Source organism: Mercenaria mercenaria, chromosome 3, assembly GCF_021730395.1.
Source record: "Mercenaria mercenaria strain notata chromosome 3, MADL_Memer_1, whole genome shotgun sequence".
NCBI classification, from domain to species: domain Eukaryota; kingdom Metazoa; phylum Mollusca; class Bivalvia; order Venerida; family Veneridae; genus Mercenaria; species Mercenaria mercenaria.
The window spans coordinates 34,424,476-34,445,265 of NC_069363.1; the positions used below are offsets into that span (position 1 = coordinate 34,424,476).

General features: G+C 36.6%; 3 protein-coding genes across 3 annotated transcripts; 1 reads left to right on the forward strand and 2 right to left on the reverse strand.

Annotated features, from left to right (window-relative positions):
* Window positions 1-3,284: 3,284 nt before the first annotated feature.
* Window positions 3,285-5,081, forward strand: LOC123525117 (uncharacterized). The gene is made up of 2 exons (XM_045303866.2): window positions 3,285-3,998; window positions 4,824-5,081. The coding sequence occupies exons 1-2, from the start codon at window positions 3,368-3,370 to the stop codon at window positions 5,039-5,041; spliced, it is 849 nt and encodes a 282-aa protein (XP_045159801.2). The 5' UTR covers window positions 3,285-3,367; the 3' UTR covers window positions 5,042-5,081.
* A 661-nt stretch (window positions 5,082-5,742) lies between these two features.
* Window positions 5,743-12,541, reverse strand: LOC123525116 (uncharacterized). Its single transcript, XM_045303865.2, has 5 exons — window positions 10,962-12,541; window positions 10,475-10,639; window positions 9,379-9,462; window positions 9,118-9,196; window positions 5,743-8,704 (listed from the first exon to the last, which is right to left on the reverse strand). Exons 1-5 carry the CDS (start codon window positions 11,053-11,055, stop codon window positions 6,928-6,930), a joined length of 2,199 nt encoding a protein of 732 aa, XP_045159800.2. The 5' UTR covers window positions 11,056-12,541; the 3' UTR covers window positions 5,743-6,927.
* Window positions 12,542-15,266: 2,725 nt separating this feature from the next.
* Window positions 15,267-20,509, reverse strand: LOC123525115 (tubulin beta chain-like). The gene is made up of 4 exons (XM_045303864.2): window positions 20,351-20,509; window positions 18,689-18,797; window positions 17,239-17,594; window positions 15,267-16,942 (listed from the first exon to the last, which is right to left on the reverse strand). The coding sequence occupies exons 1-4, from the start codon at window positions 20,405-20,407 to the stop codon at window positions 16,124-16,126; spliced, it is 1,341 nt and encodes a 446-aa protein (XP_045159799.1). The 5' UTR covers window positions 20,408-20,509; the 3' UTR covers window positions 15,267-16,123.
* Between the last annotated feature and the right edge of the window lie 281 nt (window positions 20,510-20,790).

A 20,790-nucleotide genomic window follows, 5' to 3' on the forward strand; every position in this document is an offset into this window, starting at 1 on the left:
CGGGATCGTGAGTTCGATCCTCGGGCGGGGCGTATGTTCTCCGTGACTATTTGATAGACGACATTGTGTCTGAAATCATCAGTCCTCCAACTCTGATTCATGTGGGGAAGTTGGCAGTTACTTGCGGAGAACAGGTTTGTACTGGTACAGAATCCAGGAACACTGGTTACGTTAACTGACCGCCGTTACATGACTGAGATACTGTTGAAAAACAGCGTTAAACCCAAAACAAACAGACTGTCAATCACCATAGGACAACTATCTGTGGTCAATAGATGACCCCTACTGTTTTTAGCCCACCATCATCAGATGGTGAGCTATTCAAATCACTCTGCGTCCGTGGTCCGTCGTCCTTCCGTTAACAATTTCTCGTTATCGCATCTACTCAGAAACTACAGGGGGGATTTTGACCAAACATTGTCAGAATGATGTATTGTCCCCCTCAAGTCAGACTGGTTCAACAAGTTTTGAGTGAGTTATGGCTCTTTGTTTATTTTTATAATTTACATAGATTTATATAGGGAAAATCGTTGAAAATCTTCTTGTCTAAAACCATAAGGCCTAGAACTTTGATATTTGGTATGTAGCATCATCTAGCGATCCTTTACCGAGATTGTCCAAATTATTTCCCTAGGGTCAAATATGCCCCGCCCGGGGGTCACATGGTTTATATAGACTTATATAGGGAAAAACTTTAAAAATCTTCTTGTCCTACAACATTCAAATTTAGACCTTATGTATAGTTTTGAGTGGCTAAATGAACCTTGACATGAGTTGACCTTGATCTTGACCTAGTGACCTACTTTCACATTTCTTTAGGTACAGCCTTCAAATTTGGACCACACGCATATGTTTGTGTACCGAAATAAACTTTGACCTTGACATTGACCCTAGTGACCTACTTTCACATTTAATTTGGACCACATGCATAGTTTTGTGTTCCGAAATGAAATTTGACCTTGAGATTGACCTAGTGACCTACTTTCACATTTCTGTAGCTACATCCTTCAAATTTGGACCACATGCGTAGGTTTGTGTACAGAAATAAACTTTGACCTTGACATTGACCTAGTGACATACTTTCATATTTTTGAAGGTACAGGCTGGTTTGACCTTGATTTTGACCTAGTGACCTACTTTCAAAATTCTTAAGCTACAGCCTTCAAATTTGGACCACATGCATACTAGTAGTTTTGTGTACCGAAATGATCTTTGACCTTGAGATTGACCTAGTGGCCTACTTTCACATTTCTCAAGCTACAGGCTTCAAATTTTGACCACATGCATAGTTTTGTGTTCTGAATTGAAATTTGACCTTGTTTTTTATGTAGTTCCTACTTTCATATTTCTCAAGCTACAGCCTCCAAATTTGAAGCACATGCATAGTTTTGTGTACAGAAATAAACTTTGACCTTAAAATTGATCCAGTGACCAACTTTCACATTTCTCACGCCAGAAGGTCAAGTGACGATGAGATTAAAATGTAATTTCATCTAAAGCACGAGAATGCTTGGGTTTATGATCATCAAGTTTCGTAGGATGATTGTGTATGGTCAGTAGATGGCCTGTGTCGTTTTGGAAGTTAAAGGTCTATGCCACTGGCCTTGAGACATAAAATGGTTCTGGATTATAGCTGGTGAATACTTTTGCATATGACTACCGAATTTCATAACACATTGGTCTATCGTCAGCAGTTGGTTCCTTTTGTTTTCGGAGTCATCAGGTCAAAGTTCAAGGTCAAAGCATACTTAAAACTGAAAATTACAAACCTTTTCCTCATATAGACCGTCATTGGGTGCATATCTAAAACTCTGATTCGTCATTTACAGGAAATAGGGCCATGGCCCAGTAAGCCTCGAACCCGAGACATCCAGCACAAACAGTCGACACCTAAGTCCACCACACTCGCCATGTTGCCAAATCAGTTGTAAGCAAATACTTTCTGGATGAAATCAGCATAATGATATACAATACCCGATTAAAGTACCTTGTTTGTTTGTTTTTTAAGAAATATCAACAAAAATGCTCATAATTCTTGCCAGTAAACAGAAGACCTCCCAGTTGTCGCCCTGGATATCATTTCAGACATGGGCGAGTACAAGATAATATAGAGCTTCAGCAAACCTGTAAAATGGATTCCTATCTAGTGGTGCTATTCCCACTCGGCAACTGGCTTTGAAAAATGTCTTTGTTTTTTGGATGGCTGGCATCTTTTTGTTTTGAACATAAAATGTTTTAATTTCTCGTTATTTTCTATCCGTGGTAATTGTTGTCTTAGATATTCATCAAAGATTTGATTTTTATGTATATAGTAGAAGAAAATATTGAATCCATTGATTTTTTTACCTCCCTTTATGACTTTGACTGTACAACTACTTTATCTGTTTTTGACATAAAAGCATATAAATGGAAATTTAACACACCATTGTGCCGCGTATGTACTCGTGCTCAATTTTAAAAGACCGTTATCTTCGGTCATGCACTTCTACTTATCAGAGATATGTTATATGTAACAATCTAAAAAGCTGCATGGCACGTAACAGTACCATTTGTGTTACTGCAATTTAATGCAAAATTTCAATAAACATTTTTTCATAATCCCTTTAAAATATCTAAACACTGGTCAGCACGGTATGCAGCAAATTTAATCAATGCTTGCACTGAATAATATCAATATGCTTCTAACATTCCCTCCTAGTACCCATTATTAAAGGGGGCTCAGTGGTCGGGTGGTTAAGGTCGCTGCATTGAATCACTTGCGTTCGAAACCTAACTTGTGGCTTATATCTTTTCTGTGAGGAAGCCATCCAATTTGCTTGCGGTGAGCCCGTACTTGTATTCGGGTGCCCACCGGTGCTTGGCATAATGTTCGAAGGGGTATTTAAGATCTTCCTTCGCCATCAAAAGCTGGAAAAGCGCCATGTGGCCTAGATAATTATGCCGATGCGATATATCTAGCTTACTTCTACAATTTCAATTAAATAAAGCAGAAAAAGAGAGCTCTTGCCACATAAATGAGGTCTTTGACTGCCTTCCCCTTTATGTAAACGTAAATATTTTACACGGCGTTAATTAACCATTATTTTATTGTTATTTTTGTCGAAATTAATCACCGATTATATATACAATGTACTTTTAAGATCCATTTTAAGACTGGACCTGCTTGTTAAAAACTGAGTTACAAAAGTTAAGTTACAAAATCTGCGTCGTAAGCAGAGGAACTTATGCTCTACATAATTATGACCGTCAGGTCAAAAGTACTAGATAAAAGGTCGCTTTCGCAACGATAAGGAATTCGAGGTCTAATATAGAACTTTAGTCAAGATTTTTCAACGTTTTGATACGGCTAGGAAATCAAAGGACTATCATGTTGCTCAAACTTACTTTAGCGTTCGCGATTTGTTCTACGAGTTTCGCGTTTCTTGAATCACTATTCGGTCACCATGGTTTCAACAGCAACCCGGATGTCGTCTGCATCATGGAGCACTGCAGCCGTCAGTCTGCCGACTGTATGGGGGACGCTAACTGTCGTGCGAATATGGTATGCATGATGAAGTGCGGAATGACTAACCACAGCTGTATGTACGAGTGTATGAATACTTATGAGGATAAAATTTTTGACTCTTTTATGAAATGCTTAGTTGACGACTATCAGTGTTTGCAGCTTGTACCGCCGGATCCGACGTTCAGATGCTCTCCGCCGACAGCCGTTGTAAAGAACTTTTCACTACCCCAGTTCAAGGGTTCCTGGTATATCGCTCTGGGTCTCAATCGGGACTATGATTGTTTTGACTGTCAAATATCGTCCTACGCACCCACTCCAAACTCGAGAAACTATACGTTGTCGGAGAAGTATGACGTCAATATGCTCAACGGTACTATACGTCACCGCATCGCCATACAGCAAGTGGAGCAGAAGGATATATTCAATGGCGGGAATCTCGATTTTACAAACACAATTATGGGATTAACCATGTATGAGAAATGGCAGGTCATAGGTGAGCTAATTTCATCAAAGACACAACTATATTGTTTTTAATTCATAATACTTGTATTTAAAGCAGAGTGATTTAAAACTGCACTTTCTTTTATCATTTAAGGACCACATTACACATTCTACAAGTCATTAGATGTAGATTCTAGGTAATTAACAAACATGCAGAAACACAACTGAATATGTGTACTGAGGAATCACTTTAAATACATCTTCCTTCACGTGCAAATGTGTCTATTCATTATATGTTAACATTTTTATGTAAATTCAAGTCAAAGATGGATCAAAAGTAAGGCACAATCCTATAATCAGTCGAACATATTATCAATTCGATGAAAATTAAGACATCAGTCTTTTTGTCCAAATATTCAGCTCGCTTCCCTCGCAAAAACGTTATATATCAGAAGTATTTATAATTCCTGAAATGGTATCAAATAAAAAAAGTTTCATCTTACTTTTTGTACAAATTAACAAATTGAAAAATATGACATTATGTCAAATATTCATGCTCAAACTATACTTAACAAAAGAGATAACCCACCGTTTGCTATTTTGCAAGTATCTGAAAATACTTGAAATTAACCATTAGCCTGCTGGCAAGTGGTTTTGCCTTTGCGACCAGTGCAGACCAAGATCAGCCTGCCCATCATGGTCTGCACTGTTCGCTATTCGTTCAGTAAATTTTCAGTGAACACCTCTTTGAATAAGAAGTGGTACTGCTGAAACTGAATGATGGACCAATTCATTTATAAATTTAGCAGGGTAAAGGTTAAGCTAATATTTAGACCAATCTAGCCAAAAGCATATTTTCTAAAATCTATATTTTCAGACTACGCAGAGTCAGGGAAGTATGTGATCATGTATTACTGTGGTCACATGACCAGCGATTGGTGGTATGAAGGTAACATTGTGTACTCACGAACCCCAACCATCAGCCAAGATGACTTCAAAGCTATCGCCGACACACTGGAAACCTCACTTGGACACAAAGTGGAGCAATATTGCAGACCAAAAACGCAGAACTGCGATGTCAATTCTACTGTATAATGTTTCATTATGTTACCAAAAATAGAGCTTTGCAGTTTTCTGTTTCTTCTTCAGTAGTATTCAAACTTCATATTCAAGTTACAAGTATTCAGCGTAATCCTACACCCCGCCCCGTGAAACAAGCGCACCATGTCATGTTGATCGGTATGACAAAAATAATGTATGGCCAACAAGATACGTTAACTTATTTCTAAGTTTCTAATCGCTTATTTACATAAAAACAAGATAATTTCTGACTTTAATACTTTTAACCATATTTTATTAAATATACATGTATGTATGTGTGTGCATAACTTAAATAAAATCTAGAAATAATAAGCAAAAGGGGAAAATATTAGACAAAGATTATCTTAGCTTGGATTATGCCTGTCCGATTAAACATCAAATAAAGCAGTTATACGGATTGCAGTAAAATTAATAAAGAAGTAAAAACTAGATGTGTGTCCATAGGACACAGGTGCCCCATCCCCACAACCCCTACCCACTCCTGCCACTGTAACATGGTTTAATGACTCGGGTTAAACAATTTGTAAGATGTTTGCAACACAAACTTTCAACTTAGTTGGCCATAACTCTGGCCTAGCTGAGTAAAATCCTAAAGAGAACACTTCATAGGCTATAAAACAATCCTCTAATGTTTTATGATTCTAGGTCAAGTACATATTAACATACATGTTTCGCAAACTTTTTTTTTGAGTAAGTCTGGAAAAGAAGTTCGGTCTTGTGTAGTGAAATAACGACTCTAGGTCGGATACTTTTGGAGCTACGCGCGACACAACATTAAAATGGCCAATTTTTAACTAAGTCAGGGGCCATAACTCCTACACGACTGAATGAATCCGGACGCGAAACCCCAGGTGCACAACTGCACATGCTGACCAACATTCCTGTAAACTTTGGTGACTCTAGGTCAAATACTTTTGGAGCTAGGCGCGATACAACATTAAAATGACCAATTTTTACAAAGTCACGGGCGATAACTCCTACACGACTGAATGAATCCGGACGCGAAACCCCAGGTGCACAACTACACATGCTGACTAACATTCCTGTAAAGTTTTGTGACTCTACGTCAAATACTTTTGGAGCTAGGCGCGACACAACATTCTCGGAAGGACGGACAAGAGCAAATCTATATGCCCCCCCCCCCCCACCACCACCACTCATGGGAGTGGGGGCACAAAAATGGAGTATATCTGTTTGCAACTTTGATTTCTCCGTCCGAATTGAAAGATATGACTACATTAGCCAGGTAATGACACAGAAAAACGAATTGTAAGATAAGAGAAGAAAGATAAACGGTATAAAGAAAGAAACAATGAAAGTTTATATCTTTAAAAAAAAACGTACTGATAGTTAATATGATTTCTGTTATCGGTATGATGAAAAGATAGTCTTTAATGAGAGTCCGCTCAAAAGACGTCAATGTCTGAAACAGTCGTACATGCAGTGGTCAATAATTCCAAAATTTTTCGGTAGAATGGACACAAGAATAAGATTATAATTCTGTCCGTTTTGCTAAAATTTCAGAGTTATGCGTTAAGTCTCTAACGATTCTTGAAAATAATGAACTAATGCGTTTTGGAACCATCTTTGCACTTGTTCTTTTTATGTCTACGTTTATCAGAAAAAAAATAACCATCCGATTCCGTTGTGCAAAAGACCAGTTTGTGCTGTCAGAACTGCTAACGATATATGGTCGGCAAACAAATGATATATGTGCACTTCACACATATAAGAAAAGACATGTTCAGCTTTTCGCTTAAAAAGTAGTAAAATCTGTCTGTTACCTGTTTTCATTGTCCGAAATTTCTTTCACATAAAACAGTTTTACAGTCATCAACATGTGTTTGGACTACGTTTTAATGTTGTACATGAGTAAGAAATTAATCAATCAAATCATTGTTCTCCCACGTGGCAAACCCGCCATCGTCCACACCGCTCCCTCTAGTGTTTGGTACATTGCCGTTTATGTGCAAAAAAGTGTCTGTTCCTGATTCCTCTGATAGCTCCGCGGCAACGGACCCTATGTATGTGTCCTTTTGTTCATTTAAATCCGCGCTTCTTTCTGAAATTTCTGTTAGACCTGACATATCAGAGATATCGTTTGTGTTGGTTTCACTTAATTCTACAGGTTTCTCTTCCATATATAGAAAATAGGAATCCCTTGGTCGCTGTTGTCCTTGCTCGCCAACTTTCTTTCCGGGTCTTAATTGAACGATATCCTCAGGGTTATTGTTCGTTGGAAAGGTATCCCAATTTATTTCACGTGGCTTTTCAATTGTTAAAACCATTTCATCGAAACTTCCAGTAGCGCTTTCACTTTCTGATTGTTTTCTCAACAGATCCCTTCTCGGAGGCACTGACGGAATTGAAATTGGTTCTGGAACGCCACTGCCTTCATTAGTAGCACTGTTGCTTATTGAAGGGGTTGTGATTTGATCTGCTGAACGTCTGTTTTTATCAATGGTGCTTTTCCTTCTCGGGGGAACTTTTGGAAATTCAGATTCGTCAGCACCGCTTCTTTCATTTGTCGTATTTCTCTCTCGCAAGTCATTTTCTAAAACAACATTATTTTTACTAGTTTCTTTATTGATCATGTCTGCTTTGTTAGAACTGTCTTCTTCATCAAATGCTGAATGAATATTAAAATGCATTTCATTTTCATTGTTTATGTCAAAATCTTCATAAAGTCCAGGTTCATCATCACCATCTTTATTTATACCAAAATCAGCAATTGCCATATCAGCGTCATCGTAAGTAAGTAAATCATCTAATGATTCTACTGTTGGTGAAGGTGCATCGCTATGTTCAACTTCGCTGTCTTGGGAATCTTCCGTGTCTTCAGTATTTGTACCATTTCCATTCACTTGTGCAGTCATTGCATCAGGATCATCGAAAAACTGCAAGTCATCAATATTTTGCATACCAGTCAAGTCTGGAAGGCCGCTGTCAGGATCTACGTTTCCAAAATCTTCATTATCGTACGTTTCTTCCTCCTCTACTGGTAGAGGTGTGTCCTGCATTTGTTCTCGACTTGGTATCCTCTGTACCGCCAAGTCGGGGAGGCCAGTAGAAGAGCCTTGGCGTTGTAGTAGTTGTTCTTTTGCTATGGTAGACGATTTGACAGGTTCCTCATATGGTCCCTGTATATCCATATCATCATCGTCGTCCATTCCATCTGTAAGATTAGCAGTATTACTATGTTCGTAACTCTCATACATTTCGCCGTCCTCTGTATTTGTTTCGTCATTCACAAAAGCGGCGTTGGTTTCACCAATACCGGGATTAGATCCAGCTAGTTTGTTACCTCCACTAGACAATGTGCCCTGCATATTTTCACTCGACAACTTTGACTGTGGCCCTTTGTTCTTTGCTCTCACCGGAAGTTGCGGAGCGCCATCTGAAGACTTGTCTGTAGGTGGATTTGAATTAGGCACTGGTGGCGGATTTTTGAAAAACCTTTTTGGTTTTGCTGGTGGTGTTGGAGAGAACGTGGGACTGTCGAATTCTTCCTCCTCATGTGTCGTGGTTATATGTGTCAGTTGGACTGCCTTTTTATTATTTTTCTTAATACCTTCTTCAAGGTCAAGGTACTCGTGATCATCTGGGCCAGGGGTTATAGGGTACAATGTTTTGCTGGCTTGTCGGAGCCTTGTTCTCCTAAAATACATATAAATTGAAATTATTTTATGAACTCCATGTAGTATATTTACTAGATTATACCGTAAGAAGATAATTGTTTATCAGATATAATCTAATATTTACATAATGCCATTATGATAACATGAGATAAGTGAGATCAAAATATGAACGTTCATGTAAAATATTTATCTAGACATGAGCGAAAATTTTAAACAAAAAGGAAGAGTGTGTTAAAATGAGCGATATGACATGTTAAAGAAGACAGACTGATGAATGAAAATTATAGGTTTCTTCTTTTTTCACCAACATCCCTCTTCCTCCCTATCCCCACCTCATCTTCTCGAAATAAAATGTAAAAACCTTATAATCTTGTCCGTTAAAGGAAAAAAAACAACGGAATATATTATCCCAGTTACCGAAATTATACTTACATTTTACATAGAATGATAACAGTAGTTGCGAAGGCCAAGAAAAACACGCCAGATACTGCAGACAAGGCGTATGTCAGAACTGTTGAAAATGAAAAAAAAAAGAGAGAAAAAATGCTTATATTATAGCATAGGGAAAGTATGTGGTATATCAAAGCGAATTTAAGCTTATATATTCGGATTACAATTTCAGGTTTGAACCTGTGAATTACATGAAGTTAAAGTAAAATATCTTAGTACATGTATCCATTTTATGTTACAAACCTCGCCATGGTCCTGGACTAGTTGTTGTTGTAGACAGAGCTGTGAATCCGCTTCCTTTTTGTCCATTTTCTGTAAGACCGCTTCCTATTATGTATGAATAAAATTATACATGTTGGTAAACGTGCATGTATAGAAATTTGATAAAAGTAGATTACCAAGATGGTCAAAATGCTAGTGCCATATGAGCAGTGCCATGAGAAAACCAACATAGTGGCTTTGCGACCAGCGTGGATCCAGACCAGCCTGCACATCCGCGCAGTCTGGTCAGGATCCATGCTGTTCGCTTTCAAAGCCTATTGCAATTAGAGAAACTGTTAGCAAACAGCATGGATCCTGACCAGACTGGGCGGATGCGCAGGCTGGTCTGGATCCATGCTGGTCGCAAACCCACTATGTTGGTTTTCCCATGGCACGACTCATATTTTTGCAATTAGTTCGGAGAATCCGTAAAGATTTTGAGTCCGCTTTAGCTCAGACTTCACAAACAAAAGGCTGGACTTTTTTTCTAAAAATTACTGTTTAACTTTAAGTCAGTGCTTCACACCTTGCTCGTGAAAGAATTACAGGAAACTTCTGGAACTAGTCCAACATTTGGCGAAATTGTAACAAATTATTTCATTTCAACGGCACTTCGTAAGAGGAGGTAATTAGAGTTACCGAGTGGGAATAGGGCTGGACCATCTTATGTATCTTGCAATATCATTTAAGACATAAACTTACTTATATTAATGTAAATGCGCCGCCCATATACACGATATAAGCAAACGATGGCGATTATATAAACAAAATTAAATACGAATAGAGAAACATTTTTGTTTATCTAAGAGTATGTAATTTTTCCGTGGTTTGTCCTTGGTTAAGGACAGTGGATATGGCTGCCTGTAAAATATATTCAAACTGTAATGCTAATCTAATACAATTTAAAAAAAAAACACTTTAAAAGCCTATGCTTATCGTCTGGATATATATCGATTGGTGGGCTATACTTCAACAGATTTTCTGTATCCTTTCATAGGTTTTAATATACCCGACGACAAAGCTATGGGTGACAATGTTTAATCATCTTTTATAATACTGTTCATTTGTATCGGAATACCTGTCGAAAATGCCAACGAGGAATTAATACTAGCACCAGACTGGACAGTGGTCTTCGACGCTGTCGTGGCTGGAAACGCTGTCGCTGTGGTGACACGTGTTGCAGCATTTTCTTCTGTTGTTATGTACGTGGAATTTAATGATGCAATGGTTGTTACAGTCTCAGCTGAAAACCACATGCAGTTAAAGAAAGTAAGCTAGACCGGCCAGGTACAGATTGATCAAGTCCGAAGACGTGTGGATATAAATTTTGTTATTGAAATAGAATCTAGCAATCTAAAAAGTCATCTGATTAACAAAAGAAGGTGTAAATTGATAGACGCACATGCACTCAAATTGTCAAAAATAATGATATTTTTACAGTACATGTGTGGATTTTAGATAAATGCATATTAAATTGTGATGTTGATTCCTGCTCCTGTTTAATAACATTAAATGATAATAAGAAAACCAAACAAGTATGTTTTGAAAAAGGTGAAAAAACTTACCTATACCTGAACTGCAAGATCCCTGAATTAAAACATAAACTATGATAAAAGTCAACAAGCTCTTCATTTTTAATGTTTTACAGCTGTCAAACATCCATTATTTACTGAAAATAATCACTGTAGAAATTTCTTTTCATTAAAAATGTATGTCTGTTTTGCTTTTCCTTCCTGGAATGAAAAGGTGGACTTCGAAATTAGATTAAAAACAATCCCGTGATGTTGGGTGAAACACACATGTTTAAATAACTTGCCCACTTTGTTTCTGCTAATTTGCACTAAACGACGTTCTCTTACAGAAATATACACTAATATTTTTAATTGACAAAAGAATGTAATTATTAAAGACAATCCTTTTATTAATCTGCACAAAAATTAGGCTGATCAAGCCGTGGACATAACTGTACATATCAGGTATATTTGGTACATGTTCATTGATAACTTCACCATCAAGGTGCAGATATTATTATTAAGTTAAGATAAAACTGGATACACGATAATTTGTCAATTACAAACCATCCCGTATGCTGCGAAAGTGTAATTCAAACTACCAGTAAGTTTGTTGCAACTGGACATAATGGTAACGCGGGCTCATAACATGCAGGCAACAAAGTGTTATAAATGTAACAGATTCGCCAACACTTAAAGTGACACCTTTGGTTATAAAAGGTGCACCCGGTTCCATCGTCATTCATGGTAACAAACACCGTAAATGATTATGTACAACTATTTTTTTCTTCAGAAAACCACATTTAAGAAATGATGTACATATTACTATTTGTATATTTCATAACCTTTTTTAAAGAAAGATATCATTACTGTTTAAGCTCGGATTGCAGTTGTCATTAGCACCTAAAATCACGATTACTTAAGTGACAACGAAATCCAGCGTTACCTACGATAAACAGTGTTACTTTTGGCACCAATGGATATAGGCGGATGTCACCTATGATAAAAATGTTACCACGAGTGTTGACGTCAATAACTCTTTATGACATAAAGGCAACGAATCGTTATCTTTGTGACCTGGTGGTAAATATTTTATTGACAGTTACATTTATGACATAGTACACCGTTAAATCGACTGTTACCTTTTTTGGCACGATGTTTACTATTATATCGCTTGTTACTTTTATGACCTGGTGTTTACTATTACATTAAATGTTACCTTTATGGCATGGTGTTAACTATAATGTTGACTGTTACCTTTATGACCAGGCGTTTAGTGTTGCATTGAATGTTGCCTTTATGGCATGGTGTTTACAATTATATTGACTGTTACCTATATGACCGGGTGTTTACTATTACATTGACTGTTACCTTTATGACTGGGTGTTTTACTATCATATCGACCGTTATTTTTACGCCATAGTGTTTACTATTATATCAACTGTTACCTTCATAGCATAGCGTTAAATATTACATCGACTGTTACCTTTATGACCTGGTGTTAACTATTATATTGACTGTTACCTTTATGACCTGGTGTTAACTATTGTATTGACTGTTACCTTTATGACCTGGTGTTACATATTACATCTACTGTTACCTTTATGAGATGGTGTTGACTATTACATCGGCTATTACCTTTATGACCTTGTGTTACATTTTACATATAATTTTACTTTAAAAGCATATTGTAAACTATTATAATTATGGACTGGGACCTTCATGGATGACGATAACTATTATATCAAATGTTACATCAATGACCCGGTGTTGAAATAAGACATATCTGATTTCTGTATCTTTAGTACTAATGAATAGCGGTGTTACCTATGATAAAAAGTGTTATCTTTAGTACCAATGAATAGCGGTGTTACCTACGATAAAAGCGTTATCTTTAGTACCAATGAATAGCGGTGCTACTTATGATAAAAAGCGTTATCTTTAGTACCGATGAATAGCGGTGCTACCTATGATAAAAAGTGTTATCTTTAGTACCAATGAATAGCGGCGTTACCAAGATATAAAGTGTTGTCTTTAGTACCAATGAATAGCGGCGTTACCTATGATAAAAAGCGTTATCTTTAGTACCAATGAATAGCGGTTTTACCTATGATAAAAAGCGTTATCTTTAGTACCAATGAATAGCGGTGCTACCTATGATAAAAAGTGTTATCTTTTGTACCAATGAATAGCGACGTTACCTATGATAAAAAAGTGTTATCTTTTGTACCAATGAATAGCGACGTTACCTATGATAAAAAGTGTTATCTTTAGTACCAACGAATAGCGGCATAACCTATGATAAAAAGTGTTATCTTGAGTTTGACGACAATAATACATTCTGGTGACTAGTTACCTATATAAATGTAAATGATTGTTAACTTTATGGCATGGTACGGGGAATAACTAAAAATATGAATATCGTTTTATTTGAGCACCTGATGATAATAAAATACTTCACAGAATTCAAGATAGAGAAAATCGTGAGCAGACGAAATTCTTTGCACGACAGTCCAAGACATATCGACGGAAACCTTTGTTACGCAAATAAAAAAACATTTGCCCTGCATTCACATTTTTACTGTTAAATCAAAATGTACATGTTCGTTACCTGATACCGACTTATCAAGGAGTCTTCTTTTGTCTTCGTATTGTCTAAATATTTCATTTTACTAACAAATATACTATGAACGCATTTTTAAATGATGTTATTCTCATTTGGTATCCACGTTTATAGAAGGAAATCTCAAGTCAATTTTGATATAATATAAAATTAACGTTAGCATCAACAGCATCGCCGTCGTCGTCGCTATCCTCCCCGTCGTCGTCGTCATCATCATTCTCATCATCATAATCATCAACAACAACACTATTGTCATCATCGGTTATCACTTAGATGTAATTTAATTGTATTCTCAAATTTTCTTAAATGTTGGCAAATGCGCGTATTTATTTATCTATAAATATATGTGTGCAACTCAAACATTGAATGACTTCCTTTAAGGTAGTAGATGTGTAATAGAGTACCTCCTTTTTGAAGAGTATTCAATTCCTACCATAAACCCACATTTACTGCAATTCTCAGGGGGGCGTAGGTTCAAGCCCTACTGGGACCAAATTTTTTTTCCCCTTATTTTCGATTTTTTCTAGTAAGTTTTTACTTCTTTCAAGACTTATGATAGATTTATTGTACAAAAATGAAAAAAAAAACATTTGCTAAGCGATTTCTTGCTGTTCAAAGTGAATTTACTACTTAAACAGAAGGGGTAGAGTTACACATCTGTAAAAATATTGAGTTACATGTGGTAAAAGTTCTCTGTTTTGCTTCCATTCTTTAGATTACATATTGTGGAAGAAATTTAGGTAGGATTTACATCTGTCCCAAGGTAATTTTTGAATGAAGTAAGCAAAATTCAAAACAGAAACAAGGATTCGACCTTATTTTTTCAACGTTGAAATAAGAATTCTGTATCATTAAATCTGTTTACTTGAGGAACACTATATAAAATGATATCCACATTTTTATTTTGTGTTTAATAATTGTTTAACTATAGTTTGATGATTCTTTTATTAAAATTAATGGTAAAATGAGTTCTCTGCAAACATTTTATATAGCGTCCATCACTTTGAAATTTTTCTCTACTTGAGCTAGAGGAGATACCACAAGTTATACAAAATTTAGAAAAAACGGCATGGTAAAAGTTGTTTAAAATTTGCAATGCAGTGCAAAACACGGTCATCTTTAAGAATATACCATGCAAATGCCATTTTGTAAACATTGCTATTACACCTCTACTACCTTAAGTTGATAATAGTTTAGTGACATCATAGACTGGTACAGATTGGTGGTATCAATATATCAAATATTACCTGATTAATGATTTGTGAGGTCCGGGATTTGATCTAGGCCTGGCAGATATACATGCATTTTGAAGTGACACAACCATAGCACTTTGTCTTAGATTTGAAATGCTTTGTTAGGCCTAAAAAACTCCGTTTGTTTCCGGTAAAAAGTTGGGTAGGTCGGATTTTTTTTTTTATTAAGTGAGACTTACGGAAATTATTTCTTTGTCAAAACATGAATACAAATAAGGTGGTTATGCCTTTAGAGCATCAGTAAGTTGATTTCTAACATCACTGACCATGTTTAAAGCATAAAAATGAAGTTTTGCAACTTTTTCTTAAAAAGTTGAAAAAAAAATTCTCCAAGGCCATAAAAACATTTAGGGTCGGGCCAAAAATTTAGGGTAGGTCGGGATACCGGAAACAAACAGTTTTTTACGCCTTAGCAGCGTAGAGGGAAAAGGGAAGTAAACATGTTTACCTTCCACATAAGCTATATCTTAGTTTAACACTGTATTCAATGTTTTGACAAATTTATTTTCGGCAGCAAATAAAAGTACATGTATATAAAAGTAATTACTGCCAAATCTGCGAAATACTGCAGTATTTTTAGTCAATGTAGTGACTAAAACTTTCGTCTTAAAGTTAAATTAACATATGCATCTACTCGGGACTATTATAGGTTGTACAGCGAATGTATATCAGAGAAAGGAGTATTTAGATTCTTATCAAATTAATATTCGAGGTAAATTAGTCCAAGTCGAGGAAAGGTAAAAATTATACCACTGAGCACGTAAATGATTAAAAAATAATATATTGCACGGAGAAAATCTAAACTCGGTCAATTCAAAACAAATATTGCTTTGCAATGAGCGACTATAAACGTGTTTCTAAGATAATAAAATGCAACAAAATGTTTACCACAGATCTTATTAAATTAAAAGTCTGCTATCAATTTACTATCATCCAAGTAACTAACAATTGTGTCTGCCTTTAAAGCACTTTCAAGATATAAACAACATTATTACGACTCTATTACAGCTGCATTATGCTATCATTGCAAGACTATATCACGGATAAGAGATAAGACTTCATGAAAGCATCATGACTTATCTGAGAATAGAGATGATAAACTATTCAATATTCTTTATTTCTTAGCGTTACTCTCTCTTTACAAATATCTATATATTTTAATTCAGACCTTATGACAAACGGTGCTTCTGTTTTTTTCGGCGTATTTATGGGCAACATTTCCGGCGAATGACCACGAAACGTCTTGTTTCTGAGTCTTGCACGATTATTTAAATTAAACTGATATGTTGACTTTACATGACGCACTATAAGCAAAAAAGCACATATAATTAAAGTCTGATTCATTCATCAGCTTCCTCCTCATCTTCGTCATATTCCTGTTCGTCTTCGTCGATCGTAGCGTCTTGGTACTGTTGGTATTCGGACACCAGGTCGTTCATGTTCGACTCCGCCTCCGTGAACTCCATCTCATCCATACCCTCGCCTGTGTACCAATGCAAGAAAGCTTTACGACGGAACATGGCAGTGAATTGTTCCGATACTCGCTTGAAGATTTCTTGAATTGCTGTCGTATTACCAACGAATGTGGCAGACATTTTTAAACCACGTGGTGGAATATCGCAAACGGCCGTTTTAACATTATTTGGAATCCATTCTACAAAGTATGCATTGTTTTTGTTCTGAACATTTAGCATTTGTTCGTCAACCTCTTTCATTGACATGCGTCCACGGAACATAGCAGCCACAGTCAAATAACGGCCGTGTCTTGGATCACATGCGGCCATCATGTTTTTAGCATCGAACATTTGTTGGGTTAGTTCCGGAACGGTTAGTGCCCTGTACTGTTGACTGCCACGTGATGTCAAAGGTGCAAAGCCGGGAACAAAGAAATGAAGACGAGGGAATGGTACCATATTTACTGCAAGTTTACGCAAGTCTGCGTTAAGTTGTCCAGGGAACCTTAAGCAAGTGGTAATACCGGACATTGTTGCAGATACCAGGTGGTTCAAGTCCCCATATGTAGGTGTGGTAAGTTTGAGTGTCCGGAAACAGATGTCATATAGAGCCTCATTGTCGATACAGAACGTTTCATCTGTGTTTTCAACAAGTTGATGTATGGATAATGTGGCATTGTATGGCTCAACAACTGTGTCGGAGACCTGAAAACAAGAGGGATAAGTATGATATAAATGTATAATTTAAGTTATTTCAGCTATAACCTGGAATCAAAACATACCACCCAGAAAAAAAAATCCCGGACCACTGCAGCCATAAAGATCGTGATTTCATTCTACATGTATCTTATCGTTGACGATGAATTTCTTGGGGGTTGCCACAACGTTTCGAAAGAATATACATGAGCTACTGCCGACAGAATACAGCACTGTCTGGCTCAAAAGTAAACGTAGAGTCTACATATTTTCTGATAGCAACAAAGGACGAAACATAACAATACCTTTGGAGATGGCATCACAGAGAAGCTTGTCATGATTCTGTCTGGGTATTCCTCTCTTATCTTACTGATGAGCAATGTTCCCATTCCAGACCCAGTTCCACCCCCTAACGAGTGTGTCAGCTGAAACCCTTGAAGACAATCGCAGTTTTCCGCCTCTTTCCGGATAACCTCGAGTACGGCATCAACTAGTTCCGCGCCTTCTGTATAATGACCTTTGGCCCAGTTATTGCCAGCTCCTGATTGGCCAAACACAAAATTGTCCGGTCGAAAAAGAGCTCCGAATGGTCCCGATCGCACTGAATCCATGGTCCCTGGTTCAAGGTCCAAGAGAATTGACCGTGGCACATATTTGTTTCCTGGAATTATATCAATAATAATGCAATGTTTCGACAGGTTGGAAAGCACGAGAAAGCTAGATTAAAACGTTTTAAGTAAAATAAAAAGAACTGATGAACAACACAAATCAGTCCGCCCCGCCGTACCTCCAACCCTGTAGAGATTATCTCACCGAATAATCTTTTCACTACAGCACAATCAATGAGGTGATTTCTAAAATATGGTTATATAACTTTGACCTTTACCCTAGAATATGACGATTGTATTCAATATGTTGAGGGGAGAGAGGTTGAGTGGACGGGTGTAGGGGTGCTAATATTTGTGGCATGAAAACATTGCTACTAGAATATTAAAAGGATTTACTAAATTTATACTAATTTATCTAAGCTCGATTGCCAGAGTTAAAGCTTATTGGAGCCGCTCTCGTCTCCACTGCGTTGAAAACCCAGAACTGGTGCCATGTGAGATATGATATCAGTTGACCCCTGGGTTGAGCGGTCGACATCTTACCCACTAGACCGCCGCTTCCCCCGTTTGAATAGAGTGCGGCGAACGTATACAAAATGGAATGACGGTATATTTGAACATCATGCATTTCTTTCATTGTAGGCGATGAGCTATGCCTTATCTTATTTCGGGAACGGCAACCCAAAAAGAATCATAAGAAAAAAATCATGTTTTAAGCTGAAATAACATATGTTTGCTCAAGCGCAAAACAGTGTAACAATTTCTGATTTCTGGTAATTTAATTGCTGGCAAACACACACTTGTACATGAAACTTACCTGTGCGACTGCCTATACTTGTACTGCAACTGACAGTAATTGTAATAGCTAATATTTTCGTTCCTTTTTTATATATATACATATCACCCGAATATCTTCAACGAAACTTTTAGAAGCACAAATGGGCCTATGTCAGAACATTTAGGCTTAAGTGCCGAAAAGACAAGTTGAATATTAGAGAGACGGATTTGTGGCAATCTAAGCATTTGAGCAGAAATTGACTCATTGAAGATTTTTACTGAATGTGAAAAGGAAATTCTTTGACATATAAATGCCAAACCGAGAGTGCTACTGAAGCGCAAGAAGTGTACAGACAATGTTTAAGTTTACCCGAAGCTTCATTAAAGTACACGTTAATCCGCTCGAGCTGCGTGTCTGCGTCCCCTGTGTACGTCCCCGTAGGGTCAATCCCATGTTCATCTGCTATCACTTCCCAGAACTAAAATATAAAATTCCTGTTTTAACAATAAATAAGTTTTTTTTTTCAAATGGTTCTAGGTAAATCGCGATTATATAATATCTTCTATATAGTGGTTTGCGTCGTGACGAACTATATATTCGGCGAGTACATAATGAACATGTCAATCTTTCAATCTGGACAGTGCCATTAACTGTTAAAAGGGGTGCTTACCAAAAAGATACTGACTGAATGGTGAACAGTGCAGATCTTGATCAGACTGCTGATTATGATCTAAACTGGCCGCAAAGGCAGAATCAGTCGTGTCCAGCGTGATAAGGGTTAAACCAAAAGAAAGAGAATTTTATCAATTCGAACTGTATTTATATAAAGCCATCTTGAAATTGTCATTATAATACCATATCGGAATACCGTTAAAATCTACTTTGAAAAAAAAAACGTTCATGTCGCAACAGAAAGGACAATTTTATGTGAGCTCCATGTTCCACCTCTTTACAGTGACACTAAAGACCAATGTCTTAGTGAGTTGATCACCTTTGTACAACAGTCGTGTAGCACGATATGTACAGTTGTACATCATACGTCAAAGTGATGTTTTTTGGCTGACACTCCGATATATATACCGCCAGTATAATATACTTCAGTTATATTTATCCCATCCTACAAGTATTTATTTCCTTCTACAAATAAATTCCCCACATTCTCCGCATTCTTGCGTAATGACGCAGACGTTCGATTAAATTTTCCGTTATTTCTTGGAGAAAGTTCATTTCAGTTGCCGTGGAAACCTTTAACATCCCGCTGTCTAGACAAGAATCGATTTTGCATGTCTCAAAATTATGCAACTTTTGCAAAAAGAAATAAAGAGCAAAATGGACATACGGTGTATTTTACGGTTGTTAAAACTGATATTTTTTGTAAATAATTTTGTCTAACGTACGATACTCGGAACATTCAGTAAATTTCAAATTATCATGTAATTTTGATGACTCAGAAAAGGCAAATTATTTCGTTTCCCATTCGCTCTTATTCCCTTCTTAAAATTCACTTATTCAATACCGGAAGATTGAAATCCCGAAGTGCTTTGGGTTATCTTCTTTGTATAAGACCTCGAATAACGTTGTTTTTTTTTTTTTTTGTTGTTGTTTTTTTACATTAATTTTGTTGGTGTCTATCAGTTATTTCAGATCGTTACATTGCAAATTAAAAATAAAATATAAATTAAAAAAAAATATGGAAGCTGAAGGTAAAATTATCACGTACACGTCTAATATTTCTGCCTATCTCAGTCTCCATACCACTCTTCTTCAAGAAACCGGAACGTTATGTTTTAGTATATTAAAACATCTTTAATTTAGAAAAGGTCAATAATTGACTACTGTTTTAAATACATTGTAATATATCAAATTAAAAAGTACAGAAAATTTTAATTATGTCCGAAAAGTTTCAGTTTTACCAAGTGCGAACTGTTTGTTGAACTGAACAACAACACGAACAGAAATATTTACAAATAATTTGAATTAATTAAGATATACTGAAAGAACAAAAATCCAGATAAATATACACAAAAATACCTTGGATCCTATCTGATTTCCACACTGTCCAGCTTGTATATGCACAATTTCTCTCATTTTGGCGAAATGAATAAAACGTCTACCACTTTCAGAAACTATGTAACATGTGCATGCACTCTACCATCTGCCAAACCCTCGTGCTTAATGATTCAGCGATTGCAGCTAGGAACCAGAAAATGATCAATGAAAATACCGTCTGCTGCAAAGAAATGATTTTTATTCGTCACGGCCAAACCGAAGTAGCTTTCGAGTTAGTCACAATGTTAAAAGCCACGAAACCTTTTCGTTTTGGCAGCCCCATACAATAATATAGTTTGATAAATATAAGTATGTAAAAAAAGGCTTTTATAACATCATTAACCCGAGTGTTTGTAACCTTCCCTGAAATAATGTCTTCTGAGCATAACACAGGGAACCAATTTTAAGACTGTAGCTTGGCT